The following is a 14,866-nucleotide window of genomic DNA, read 5'->3' as shown; positions in this document are numbered from 1 at the left end:
GGCCTGTCCCCCACACTGGCTGTCATTGCTCTACACAGTAAATCTCCTTTAGAAAGTAAAGCAAACCACTTCTCCCCACAGACTTTAGGATTTTATTTTCTTACAACAATTGAAGTAAATACACAGAAGCCACTGGTAGCCTGCCCACTTGACAGAAATCAGTCTACCCTTGCTCTCTCCCAGAAATGGCCAAAACGTTCCATGCGTGCACCTGTGCAGGCATTTTGAGAGATCCTTCAACAAACGGAAAAGGGTAAAAATGAATGGGTGGTTAGGGATATTCTTATCTTCTCTGGTTGTTGTTTGAGTGGGGGCAGCAAACTTCCACATGGGAGCTGAGATCCGTGGCTTCTTCTCTTCTTACACCTGTATTTCATATGAAGTGACCTTAGGAGGAGTATTTTACTTCATTTATATTTATGTCCCCAATCTCTAATTCAATTACATTTGAGATATACTATGTTATATAGTGGGAGAAAGGATACAGGGGATTAGCGGAATGTAAAGCAGGAAAGCTAGTGGCCACATTATGGCAGCCTTGAATAGAAAGCTCAATCATTTGTTCTCCACGTGTGTGCGTAACATCGTTTTTACTTACATCGTTTCCATCTGTTTTTATTGTTCTAGGATTGTGGTGGTCTCCTGTCTGAAGGAGATAACCAAGGCTGCTACCCCTTGGATGGGCACATCCTCTGCAAGACCTGCAACTCTGCCCGCATCAGGGTGTTGACCGCCAAGGCGAGCACTGACCTTTAGATTCCGTCACCTGTTCAGCTGGCACTGAGAAGAACGAACACAAGAAAAAGATAAGAAATACGAAAATAGAGGAAAGGCCATCAAACTACAGGATAGTTTCTGTTCTTCATCTGCTATTAACCTTTCCTTAGAAACACATAAATTATGAGTTTTTTTTTTTTAAAGTTGTTACCAAATACACATTTCACTTTGAATCATGTAGGATTGATGGGCCTTTGTTCCCAAGGACTTCCACATTTTTGCACAGATTATGCTCCATCCCATTCACTTCTGCATTCCTGTAACTTTTAATCTCTATGTTTGTCTCACTTTTCATCTGGTTGAATGGCTTTTTTTAGTGTGGTATTTGCTGTCACATAGTTTTTCCTGGGCGAGTCTGCCAACACACAGGTGCTTTTAGCCTTGAAATCTCCATCCTATCATTTCCATATTGCCTGTGACTATGAAGGGCAGCCATTCTTTTCCCATGTATTGAAGAGTATGTTTTCTGTTGCTTTATACAACTCATGTTTTTAGGGAGGGAAATGCACAATTTTTTTTTGTTAGGCTGTAAAGAATTTAAGTTGTAAATTACATAAGTTAGAACAAGCCCAAATTTAATTTGCAACCATCAGAATTCAGAATCTACGGTGACCAGTGATCAGGGCTCATTTGAAAACACATATGGGCCCATAGCTAATAAGTGGTGACAGACAACTAAACTTCAATATTTTTCTAAAGAAATTGCAGGTGGGATATGCTGGAAAGGCATTTTGGGGTTATGTTTTAAAAACCATTATTGTCCCACAGTATTACCTTAAGATTTTTCTTTTCCACACTACCGGGACATTGTAATACAAACTGGATTTCTTCTAGAAGATAACATTTTCAGTACTGTCCCACTTTTCATCTTACAAATGTTGTCATGTTTATTCTAATATCCAACACAACTATCAAAATCGACTTTGACTTTAGAGGATGAAAGCTGTGAAAAAACACAGTTCAAATTCTCTTTCTTTTTTAGATCCAGGTCCCTTTTGCCTGACGATGGCGAATAAGAGCATACGAAATAAAATTGTGCAGCTTTGTTTAGTTTATTTTCAAAAGAGTAAAAAGCTTGAAAAGATTGTGAAACCACAGTTTCGTTATTCTCATAATCCTTCTGCAACTGAAATTACAGATTGCAGGAGACATTTTCATATCATCAAGGTGACATTTACACCACACTTTCAAAGACAATCACTGAAAAAACATTGTCTCTATGAGCTAAAAATATGCAGAATCTACGCCTGGGATCTTCATTCAAACTTTTATTAGCCAGTGAAACACTTGCTTGCCAACTGCCAAGCCATACTTAATAAGTTAGAACATGTTTCATTTAAGGAGAGACACCTAGCTTAGTCATGGCAAGTTGCCATTTTGTAAACTAAGTATTTTGGATTGAAATTTCTTAAACCTTTCTTTAAATCTCCCACAAGTATGTACTTTTAAATTATGGAGTATTTTAAGTCTACAAAAAGGTATAAATAATAATATAATGAATTCCTATATACCTAACACCTAGTTTAAGACCCAAATAGAGCAAATATAATTATATCCTCCAATATACCCTTCCCTTATTCCAGTTATCTTTTTCATAATTGTGATGTTCAGATTTCTAGTGATTTTTTTTTTAAATCTTTAATTTTAACATCAGAACTGAAATAAAAAATTACGGAGATATGTTTTGAATTGCAAACTATTCCTCAGGAATTCCAATTAAATTTATTTTACTTGAATAGGAATGATCATGAAAGTGATTCTTTTTTTGTGACTAGAAATTCTTAAGCCAGTGATCACTACAGCTCATCCTTAATGTATGGTTCATTTGCTTTTGTCACTAAACAGTTTTGTGTTAGAACCACCAAAATTATGGCTTTTAAGAGGTTCCTTTGACCACTGTCCTTTTCTTACCCTGCTTCTCTTATCTTTGATCGTATATTTCTCACAATGTGAAATATGATGAGATTCACTTAGGAGCCACATGTGAGTTTTGAGAGGCAACGTCAACGTGTCTCTGAATTCCTGTCTTCTAAATTGAAGGCCAGACCATGCTGATAACCTCAAGGAGCACTGACTGTTTGACAATAGGGCTGATAATGTAATCAGCTTGAATTGATTTAGTAAATTTTTATGTGATACGTTAGGGGAAATTCTCTTTAGGACAAAGCAAAGAGTCCAGTTTATTGAGGGGTAGATTTTATCCCCTAAGGTGGTCATATTATTATTAATTTCGCCAAAAGAAGAAGAATGTATTGAATATTTATACTGTAAAATGCAATAACATTCTACTTGCTTATTACATTTGAATGCTTGTGTAACTGAATGTTTACATGTCAAAAAAAAAAAAAAAAAAGCTGTAAGAAAATGCCATCACAGACCCACCCCTGTGGCTTTGTCGGCAGAATACTGCTTGCTTACAATCTTTATTAGGCATTCTTATCACATAACCTCAGATTATCTTTACCAAAGGTTTTTTAAGTAAATCTCTTTTTAATATAGACTTATACTTTCATAATAATGAATGTGCACTCATACATATGTAGAAATATTTAGATTTAGGGTTTTTTTTCCTTTCACTAGGTATAATAAGGAAAGTATCCTATCATATTTTATTCTAGGATTTCTTAAATGTATGATTTATATTACTTACTTGTCTTTCCTATTAATCATTTGATTTAAACTATGCCAAGTCACTCTTTAATATTTTAGTTGCCTGAAATTTTGCCTGCAACAAAAAGATTGTATTACTTAAATGATTATAATCATACTGTCTGCTGATATAATGTCAAAATTGTGATTTAAATACATAAACAGTAGAAAAAATCAGAGTCTATAACAGAGAGTTTGTAAAAATATACTGGCTTAGAAAAGTTTCAAGAATATAAATATTTGGTAATTCTGTATTACAAGAGAAACATGGAAAAGGAAAAAAAATCCACTATATCATGGGTTCTGCAAAACATATCACTAAGATTTCTTAAATTTTTGATCTTCAGACCATACTGACTCAACATAGAGTCTCAGTGGCAAAGAAAATTGCCCTTAAAGCTTAAAATAAGGCCAGGTGCAGTAGCTCACACCTGTAATCCCAGCACTTTGGGAGACCAAGACAGGAGGATCGCCTGAGGCCAGGAGTTTGATGCCAGCCTGGGCAACATAATAAGACCCTGTCTCTACAAAAAATAAAATAAAATAAAAAACAAATTAGCCAGACATGGTGGCATGTGCTTAAAAAAAATTGACTCAAAAATAAGTCATGTGTCCCAGCATAAGGCATCAGGTCGTTAGATGCTGGCATCTCTGCAGCTCAAAGATGTGGGTTCTTTTTCTTGTCATTAACACATTGTTACTTTTGTGGGAGCAACTTCTCTGATCAAAATTACTTTATTGGGTATGTGCTGATTAAGGAGGTGGACTTACCAACACTGTAATTGTTCTCTATGAAAGGTCCTGCAGAGATGTTTATGGTGAGGTTTCGAGGATATAAAACAGTAACTACATTTAAACAAGTATTTTATATTTGGGTACAGAGGAAGAAAGAGAGGGCTTTTTCCATGGGGCTATAGTAGAGATTTAAAGGAACATAGACAGGACTCTGAAAACACAATTTCCAGCCATTTCTATAGTTAGTAAAAATCCTATTAATGTGAACCAGTCAGGAATAACAGTGTTATTTCTATTTGATATGATTTGGGTTTCTCTTGTCAAATCTGTGTCGGCTGCCCCCTGATCCTTCCATTATCAAGTTTTGAAGGGTGTTGGGGAAATTATGGCAGCTGCTAGGGAGATCAGGGAAACACTGATGTAACCTCAGAGCCTCTCACCATTCTTCTTGGCTTGGAAAGGCTTTATTTTTTCATATACATTTCTAGAAATATTGCTATTCTACCTTAGTATTTCACATTTGTAGTTTAAACAAGCGATTGTCCATCTGTTGCCTAGAGCTATAGTACATGTGTGTTATGAATGAAATATGACAGCATGTTCCATACCCCTGCTTTAGCCATCTGTGGGAAACCAGCAAACTGAAAAAGATACCTCTGCAAAATGTGCCTGAAGTCCATTTCTTGGGATCGCTCATTTGGTGCACTCTCATGGGAGACAGAGAGCAACATAGATTTGTGCCTTATTTTCAAAGAATCTATGTACACTACTATGAATGTTCCACTGAAGTGTCAATAATGTAAATGGTAACCACCAAATCTCAAAGATATTACTCATCAAAAATTTTTTTTAAAAAGTTAAAAAAAAAGAGAGAGAGAGAGAAAGAGAAAGCCAACTTTTCATCTTAATATATTCTAAATAGTATTTATTTTTTCCTTGTCTTAGAAGTATCTCATAGGTCTTTAAATAAGTAAAACATTCTTATGCCAGAAGGTGATTTATAGGATGTTAATGTTTTTTATTTGATTTTACAGTAGTTCTAGTGACATAATGAATACAGAGACTTCAGTTTGAGCTTTTACCACCCATTCAAGAATTTTTTAATTGTCTTCATTTTATTTGTTTAATAGTGGTCCAAACAAGTTGAAAACTAGTTCTCAGTGAGACATTAACATGGTGCAACCGTGAATATTTTAGGTCAAGTTATGTAGTTGCCAGATAACTAGAATGAAACTTTTCTCATGAGACTGTTGTTTGGATAGCATAGCTTTATTTTAAACCTTTAAAAAGTTACCTGGCTGGACCTACTATGACTTGGTGAGAATTCTTCCTCTCTCCTTTTCTGCCTCCCTCCCTTTCTCCCTCTTCCTTCCTCCCCTTCTGATTTTTCCTACTTTCCTCTCTCCCTTTCTTTCCTTCTTTCTTTCCTACCTATTAGTGTTGCTGTACATGGATTTTTTATAAATTAAATTAATGCATTATGATTCTATGTAATTATGATTATATTAATAAGGGGAAGGCTACCAGAAATTATATGTGGCATCAATAAGAATCTTCCTTTATAAGGCCATATTTTTAGGTTGTATTTATTAGTAAGGTGAAATGAGATAATAGAATCTTTCCATTTCATTTTAATGACTTTTCATCAGGGACTCAGGTCACAGATTTTTGGCAAATTCATTTATGACTGATCTGGTTTTCTCAGCTGTATACAGAGTAATCTTTCAAAGATGAGGTTAAGATTTTTTTTTTTAATCTAAAGCCATTTAACCACAAAAATTATATTTGTAATGATGGCATTTTATTTTATTCCATTGCAACTTGATAATTTTCCTTATGGCAAAGGAATAACCCATTATATTTTCAGAATTTTAACACAGATTAGCACTTAGCCCATGAGACTAATATTATATTGTAATAGTTGATACTAAAATATTTTTTAGCAGGTTGGGCAGCACCAGAGTTTTTCTTAGATCACAGATTACAGGCATAATTTCCCTTCAATCCAGAAAAAAGGACACTAATTCCCTTTTCTATTTTATTTTCCTGGCCCTCATGCAGAAAGTTGTGGACTCTTTCTTACTTACAACATGCATTTCTCTTATTTTGTGGAGAGCTGGGTAAAGATGCATTTTTTTTCTTTTAACTGATTGACAGGTTCCCCGCAAAATTACAAAAAAGTGCTAAATTTTTGCTATTAACTTCTGGTTATTTAACTGATAAATATCTCTATTTCTAGCCTTTGTTCAAAATAAAAATTAATATTCTGTAAACACCTATGTATGCTAAAGAGAGGGGGAAACACTGCAGCTAATTCCTTTATAATACTTTCAGATGATGGCATTAAGCCTTTCATGTTATGTGGCATTGTTAATTTTCCTAGATATCCATGCACTTAAGGGCCAGAGAAATACTTATTCATTTAACTCTGGTGGGTATTTACCTAATGTACTCAAATAAAAACCTTATTAAACAGCCACAGTTCAGTCAACTTGGCACTGAATGTAGCTTCTAAATTCAGTTCTCAGCCCTACAAATGGAATGTCCTACCAAGAATGAGAAGTGTCACCATGTCAACTTGTGTTCTGTACCACTTTAGAGAGTTACAGTTGACCTCAAACACTATTTCCAAATAAATTAGAATCGTGGCCCTTTTAAAGACCTGAATCTTCTCTGATAGTCTCCTGATGAATTACCATCCCATATCTTCTTATTCCTGGCCAGTATGTAATACTGCTGACATCAGTCTGTTCTAGCTCTGTAGCTGCACAAAACAAGTGTTACATCCAAATCTTTGCCTCTTCGTGTCCAGTATCACCAACTCATTCAGCTTTTCTTCGTTTACTGACATACTGTCAAGTCCCATCACTGTCTGCTGCTTCTTTAAAAAGTGGACAAAAACATAGTTTCTAATTTTTAATGTACTCAGTGAAACTTGGCAATTCACCTTGGGTCAGGCTAAGTTGAAAGGCTTTCTTTAGGGCTGAAAGTAAATGAAATTGGAATCACCCAAAGGGAATTTCTCCAAAAAAACCTCAGACCCAGAAGCGTAAAAGCTACATAAGGACAGAACTCCCATGTGTACAGACAGTTCTGTTACTTTTTGTTCTGTACTATTCTGGATGTTGCCAAAATCAAATTCATTCTGAAAATGGGAAGCAAGCTAATGCATATGCCATCCATGAGATTCCCACTTCTGGGTCAGCTCATAATCCATTCAACCCTTTCCTTTTATCCATGTCTTCTTCAGAATAAGACATTTTTGGTCCATATTTTCATACTAAATATGAACACTTTACAGGTTCTACATAAATATATGGATACTTTACAGCTTCTACATAAATATTTACTGGTTTTGAGATTCACTTCATGCATTCTGTACTCAAATATTTGTACCTGGAGATGTTGCACGTTACACCAAGGGAGCAGATTCTTTCACTTATCATTTAGGAGTCCATATTTTTCTTTTCTTTTTGTCGTTCCAACATCCTTAAACCTTACTCAGCTCTTCAATTTAGTAATTACCAACTAATCACTGTAAGAGAATCAGCACCTAAGTAACTTTGATTCAGGCCAACTGTGATAAGATCAAACAGTTTCAATCTGTACTTACTCAATGGGAAGGAATGTGGCATCAGGAAGAGTAATTCCAGTGACATTACTAAGACTTTTATGGAGGGAATAAAATTTGATGAGAAATCTTGAGCTGATTCATTGACTTGATTTGGAAGTTGAGAAAAGAGTATTTAAGGCACAATGGAGAAACACGAGCTATACTCAGAGAAGACCTGCTGCATTGGTCAAAATGTCATGGTTTCTGGAAATTTCTTCTTACTAGAAAAAAAAAAAAAAAAGGCTTCCAGATAAGCAGGCTCAGTGGGAATAAAAAGGCATAGAGGAAGCCTAAATAAGTACTTGCTTGCTTTTCCATCTTTTTATAAGTGGAAGAGAAGATGATCTGCCAAAATACAATCCAACATGCTCAGTATGAAACAGCCCTCCATGAATTTTATTGTAACAGAGAATGAGCGTTCTTATTGAGCCACAGCTACATCCTCTATTCTTGCAGCAAGTGTACATGTCTTTTGACCCTCCACAAGAGAACAAGCAGGACATCTCTATATTCCTATTGAGTCTAACTTCATTATTAGAAAGGACTTCCCAGCCATCTGTTCCACTTGGTGTTAAAATTCCCTTACAAATTCATCGCTAAGTGCTAATTCCGAATCTACTTAAACATCACCTGTGTCGAGGAGCTCATTACCCCTTGAGGTCTTACATTTCTTGCATCACATTTTGTTACAAGCTACCCCTGACTTTAAAACAGAGCCAGGCTTTGGGGCCTGTGTTCTCTTTGGTGCCACACAAAACTAACCAGTAGTACACAATACAATGTTGCTTCCTCCCTCCTTTTCCTTTCATATCTATTTGTTTTGTTTTGAGCAATGCATTACTTTTTTGAAAAAGCTCTGATTATACAAATTTTCAAGCATCCCTAAAATTAGTCTGAATGATGTCCTGAGAGCCAGACGTTAGAGTTTATGAGCTTTTGTTGCTGGTTGTACTTTCCTGTTTAGAAGACAGATCGTTCTGACAGTTGTTAGGTAGCTTCATGCCTTCCCCAGCAACTAACCCATGAACAGTACACCCCATTTATTTGACTTGTTGATAATGATCTTAAAAATGCTGGGAAATGTTGGTGTATAATCCCCAGCTCTAACAAGGAAAAAGTCAAAAGCAAAAGATAGTGGTACTGTGGAAAGCTCATTGTTTTCCCTTAGTTCATCTGTGGAAAAGGATATCATTCTTGAGGAAAGGGGTTATATTATGCGATAGTTTTATGTGGAAATGTACAAACGCTTTCCTCATTGCTCTGGATGACTAATCAGTTTCAATAGTATTCGTTTGTCTTTGGGAAGACCATGATTGTGGCTTCTTCTACCCCAGCTTTGAATGAGAGGGGCCTGTAGGCAGAAATTGCCATCGGTCTCCTGGGCAGGACCTGGAGGTAGCTTTCTGAGCTCTAAAATAATAATTCCTAAGAGAGCTTAAAAACTGCTTCCACACAGAAAATAGCCCAGGGAGGACAGTTATTAATAGCCCTATTCTAGAAGGGAAAGCTGAGGCTCAAATCATTAAGTGACTTGCCAAAAGCTATGACATAGCTGGGAAGTGGCAGATTTAGAGATATGCCCAGGTCTTGCAAGTCCAGTGCTGTCTACAGGGAGCCCACTCAGGGCCGAGAACACCTTAGAAGGCAATATAGACTTCTCACACACTACCAGGCCCCTAGTCGTCCAGGGAAATTCAGAGACCAACTGGCAAATCCGCACGTGTGCTGCGGTCTTAGAGATCATTTAGCACTTGCACACATCTGTGTCATCTTGTGGGAAACTGCTAGGTATTCCGTGTGATCAGCACCATGAGGAAGGGGTGGGAAAAGACCACTGATAAGAACAAACAGTGGGCAGAAAGAAGCACATTGCAGTAAACTTCCCCAGAGAGAGTTGGTTTACATTACATTAACCGAAAACCTCTCCTTAACTGTCAGGTTCAGAATATCAACCGAGACCATATAATTTAGAATTCCTTGATGTGCAGAGCTGACTTGATTCCTAAAAGAAGTCTCTCTCCCATGGACCATGATATATGTTCCACAGAGGCAGAAACTGCTGTAGGTTAACAATGCATTTTAGTCTTTCTCTCCGTTCACATTTATTGAGAACGCACCAAGTGCATGTTGCCGCCACAGGCATTTCCAATCCAACCAATCCATGACCGGAAATGTCTGTGAACAAATGTTATGGAACTGTTGGCATTTGAGATTTGGCCTTTGCCATTTGATAGACTTTGCTTCCCAGGTTGCTGTCATTTTGTGATGTATTATAATTACAAGGAATTCGGTACCATGTTTTCGGACAACCTGCTAGAAGGTCTCCATGTATACTCTAGAAGTTGCTCTATGTAGCATTTCAGCAACAAAGTGTTCCTTCTCTTGAGCTGCATCCCTCAGGAAACTGTACCTTTAAGGTGTGCTTTTCACTTTTTATCTCCTCATTTCGCTCCTTTAGTTGTTTGCTATGCCCTAAAATGTGTGAAGTAAGAGAAAAATTATAGTTTCTTCTCATTAAATCTCCTGCATTAAATCTAAGAATCCCTTAAAATAATCATACCTGGTAAGTGTGTTATGCATTTCCCTCCCTGGAGTTTATCATCCATCAAGACAGTATCATCATCCACCTGCTTATTCCCTGGGACTAATGAGAGCCAAGTTAAATGGCAAATGGCTTCTCAACCCTTCCTAGTCCTCACACCTGAGGAATAAAGGAGACATTAATGGGACCGGGAGAATGGTGGCCTTGGTTGAGATGGCACATTCAAAGACTAGAAAGGTGCCTCACCTCCCTGTGAGGCTTCATAAATATTATGGCCAATGGAGTGGAAAATGATTCTTGTCGAATAGATGGAGTATTCCCACTCCTGAAATGGATTAATAGAAGACACAATTTGAGCACGTCTCAGAATTATCTAGTATGCCTGAGGAGAGACACTCACTTGGATGGAATCTGTGTTGTCTGATTAGAGGGAATAAAAAGACAATGAGGTGGTAAATGTGAAAAAGCAGCCTTTTAGAAAAACGTTCTTTTCAAATACCTTTATAAATCATCTAATTTATCTTCACATAAAGAAAAAAACTAATAAAAAATTTCATATTTCACTCTACATAATATATTCTCCCATATTTAGGGATAATGCAATTATATTGTCTTCAGAACACACACACACATACACACACAGACATAAACACCTTCCAAGAAAGCTGATCCTTCAAAAAATAAATCTTATTTTTAAGCACTTGGGTTTTCAGGCCAGGAAATTAATAAATCCTATACCTGACCCATTTTCGTAGCAGCTGAAAAGGAGAAGAAAAAGCTATTTAAATTTTGTGTGGATCCATTTATCTTTTAAAATATTCCAAAGCAATTTGAGGTGGGGGTGGAAACAGGTATTTAACTCTCATGCATGATTCCCTCTTTATATTTCTGTCTGTTGGGGAAAGGGTAAAGAACTATTCTTGGTCATTATTATTGATGTATTGTGTTGCCACTTTGTATGGTGTCTGCTGTGCTTTATCCCGAGGCATAGCAGTAATCGCTGCTTTCTTGTCTGTTTCTTTCATCGCAAGAGAGTAAATATGAAGTCTGAATGTCGTTCCTCACACGCAAATTATTTAACTCTGCTTCCGAACTAGTTTAAGAAATGCAAAATGGGAAGAGCTAGCTTTTCTTAGATACATTTCTACTTTTTTTATTCTTTCTTGGGAGATGTTAAGTATAAAGGAAAAAAAGTCAGTTCCTTCTTATCTCTCCTTTTTGGGTGACAGCAAGGCTCACTTGGCAATTATAAACCAGAAATTGGAGGGTAGCTTGGGCAGGTTAGGATATATCTGCCCAATGTGTTTCATTCTTTCAAGCATAAACTTTGAGAGGGAAAGAGATTTTTAGAATTTAAATGCCAACAGTAGGTATGGCATCATATTTTGACTTTCAAATAATAAAAGGGGAGTTGGTATTTGGGCAGTGTTTGCATTTTACTAATCCTATATACTTTCAGCTTAATTTTTAGAAGTGTGTCAAATACATCAACATATCAGGATTATAGTGCCCAAAATAGTTAAAGTGCCTTGGACCGCCCTCTCTAGGTAGCAAATTGAAACTAGCATAGGACCATGCCATCCTTCTAGCATAATGGAGAAGTCTGAACTGAGAAGTATTTTTGATGAAAAACATTTAGGACCCTGGAAATGAAATCTTTTCACCAACACTTTATAGTAAAGTAGTAGCAAAATTATTTTTAAAAGACTTTCTTCCTTTTACTCCCCATTTCCTCTTTTGGGAAAGCTGATGAGCAAATTATCCAAGACTCATTTTTTTCTTAAGCAAAGTCAGAATATTTCCCCTCTGAAAATCTGAATTATGCCCTCATTCTTTTTCAAGAAACATCTCAAAGAGCAAACAGGATTAAAGATAACACTTGATGGCCTGATTATTTGGCATGCATAAAATTATCATGTGGTTTAACGTGCCTTAAGTGAAAATTTACACTTAGATGCGAAACCTTTACAGCTGGATGTAGCATTGAGCTTTTGCATGTTTTCTATATAATAAACCACTTTCGTTTTGTTTTGCCTTTTCACTTACACCTTTATCATTACTCTAACAGATTTGGGGCTTCTCTTTCTCTACAGCTAAGTAAGGGAATATGTGCAATTATAAGACATACAAAAAAGGAAAGGGAAAGGACTTTCTAAGTAGCAAATCTGTGTCATGAAGTAGATGTGACGTGAAGATACAGAGCCTGAGAATAGTAATTTTCCCTGAGCCACGCAGGCAGGCTTTTATTTCATGCCTTTTCTCCTTCTGTGCCGTCACCTTTGAGAAAAACGACTGCACCTTCTCCAAGTCTGCCTTTTTAACAGCTACAGTTGAGTTGGCAAGACTTCCCCAGTTCTGAATATAGCCATTTGCCGACTCCGGCCTCTTTGCGAGACTGACTCAAATCTGTGATCTTCTGTTCAGCATACACATCAGCAAAGTGAGAAGATGAGCACTAAATATAGGCTCTATTAACTTTACTTTTAGATTTACTGCCTTCACAAAGTGCCTATTCTGAGCAACATAAACGTTATTCCTTACATATGTATGTACACACGGTACCCAGAGTCGTACTGTGCAGCCTTCAAAAACATACCATCAGAAAGAGTAGGTGCTGAGATAAGGAAACTTTGCCAAATGGAAGAAAGTCACTCACTTCCAATATCCCCTCTTGAGTGGCTACCGTGAAACGGGCTGCAAACACATTCCCTGAGCATCCCTTGCTGATACAGCTTCTTTATATTTTTATCCTACTGGATGGTAGCATATTGCTGAGGTTTCCTGTACTCTGCTTCAAGGGAATGTAAGCTTTATGGCGTTGAAACATTTAGTCAGTAAAAAAAATGTTTAAGAGAATTAATAGCGCCATAGTCTGTATTAGGATGTGCGTATATGTGTGTTTTATAAACTAAGCATCAGTAGTTTTAGAGTGTTAGAGTGTCGACATGTTTCCTCTCCTTTTGTCTCTCAGGCTACCATGAGAGAAAATTAAAGAAAAGTCTTGGCAGTGGGGATTGGAAGCTCGGGGGGCCAAATGTCTTTGCCAGATCCTTAGAGCATTATTCCGACTCGTAAAAATAGTAGTGTATGTTATTTCATGGCTCTTGTTTCCATAGTTCGGTCACTGACAGAACTGTCAATACTGTTGATGGAGCAGCAGCATAGCCTAGAGTGATGCATTCTTACCTAAGGGTGGCAATAGGAGAGGGTCCATGTAAATAGGATGAGGTAGACAGGGCATGATTGTAGGAGAAGGGTTGAAGGGAGGACATGATTCCAAAAAAGATCGTTCTCAATGTGTCGTCTGACTCAACCAGCTGGCAGATTACACTTGCCAAGTCGTTCCCTTTCCTTCTAAGTCAGTTGGCTCCATATTCACTTGAATATGCCTCTGTTTGGGGAAAGCAAGATACCGCCACTTAACCTTTATCCAAGGAAGCTTTTGGTGCCCTCTTAGTCATAAAGTTGTCTCCTACCTTACCCAGTTTTACCAAATGGAAGTAAAAGGGGACACACTATGGAAGATGAACTCCACGCCGTTGCAGTCAACCACCATTCTGTTTTCCATATAAGGAGCCCCTTTACATAAGCTATGGGCGAGGTTGGAACAGCCATGTTTTATAATTTCAAGAGTGTGACCACCTTGCTCCAGTCATCAGCATTGTATGAATCCAGTTGACTTTTTGGCAAAAGAGTGATACTTTTCACTAAAAATGTCTACTCTTCCTGTTGATGTTCCTTTTCTGCTTTTACCTTATCCAATTTCAACACTAGTCATTTTTAAATTTTTTTAGGGAATCAGATTTTAGTGCAAGAAAAGAGTTCAAAAATTTCAGTGTGGTGTCATAAGGATGTTGGGATACAGAGATTTTTTTTTTCCTTAGAAACAAATGGACTGGGAAAGACACAGCATGGCTTTGCTCTGAGTTTCCATCTGATGATTATGACCATGAAAGATAATCTTTATGTGAAGGTTAAATGGTGTTTACAAGTGGATAGATAAGGGGGAGAGGGTGAGAAGTGGGGTTTTCTCTACGCTGAATGTATCTACTAAGAGCAGCACTTCCTACTAGCTAAGCACAATCGTAGCCCCACCATGAACAGCTGCTAGTCTGAATAACATTCCCTGACTTAGGGAAAGGCACACGAAAACATATAGGGAATATGTCTATTTTCATATGTGTGATACTGACAGAGCCATGATATTCCTAAAATATAGGTTTCTCTTTTTTCTTATATTCTTAGCAAATTGCATTTATTCACTACATTACAAACCATCACTGATGTATCCAAAATAGCACACATAGTTCATTATGAAAATAAGAGAATAAAATCTGGTATAAGCAAGTGATTTATGTATTTTCTTTCGTGTTTGTGCATTATCCAACTATATTAGGACCTGTTTTCTATTTACCTTCTATCAGTTTTCTCTATCAATTATGTTTTTTCAATGCTCTATAAAAATAAATATGGAAATTATATTTCTTTTTTCTGTAAAAGAATTGCAACTACTTTATTATATTTAGAAATCCAATAAACTTCTTATTACA

At 36.8% G+C, this 14,866-nt stretch overlaps 1 protein-coding gene and 1 long non-coding RNA gene across 16 annotated transcripts in view; one reads left to right on the top strand and one right to left on the bottom strand.

Annotated features, from left to right (window-relative positions):
• Positions 1-686, bottom strand: part of LOC116565011 — a 16,624-nt gene extending 15,938 nt beyond the window's left edge. Inside the window, exon 1 of the long non-coding RNA XR_004275204.1 lies at positions 599-686. This is a non-coding gene — a long non-coding RNA (uncharacterized LOC116565011). The remainder of the gene's footprint in view (positions 1-598) is intronic.
• LPP (LIM domain containing preferred translocation partner in lipoma) overlaps positions 1-14,866 on the top strand; it is a 733,292-nt gene extending 718,426 nt beyond the window's left edge. For 10 of the 15 annotated variants that reach the window (XM_032298549.1, XM_032298548.1, XM_032298557.1 and 7 more), the window contains one exon: positions 628-14,866. In XM_032298549.1, the coding sequence (XP_032154440.1) occupies positions 628-756 (129 nt within the window). In that variant the 3' untranslated portion in view covers positions 757-14,866. The remainder of the gene's footprint in view (positions 1-627) is intronic. The other 5 variants (XM_032298546.1, XM_032298554.1, XM_032298555.1 and 2 more) reach the window with 2 other exon arrangements.

The sequence above is a fragment of the Sapajus apella genome, unplaced genomic scaffold, assembly GCF_009761245.1.
Source record: "Sapajus apella isolate SASKATOON/1434 unplaced genomic scaffold, GSC_monkey_1.0 scaffold38, whole genome shotgun sequence".
NCBI classification, from domain to species: domain Eukaryota; kingdom Metazoa; phylum Chordata; class Mammalia; order Primates; family Cebidae; genus Sapajus; species Sapajus apella.
The sequence above is the reverse complement of the archived record's forward strand: the minus strand, read 5'-3'. Positions and strand labels throughout refer to the sequence as shown.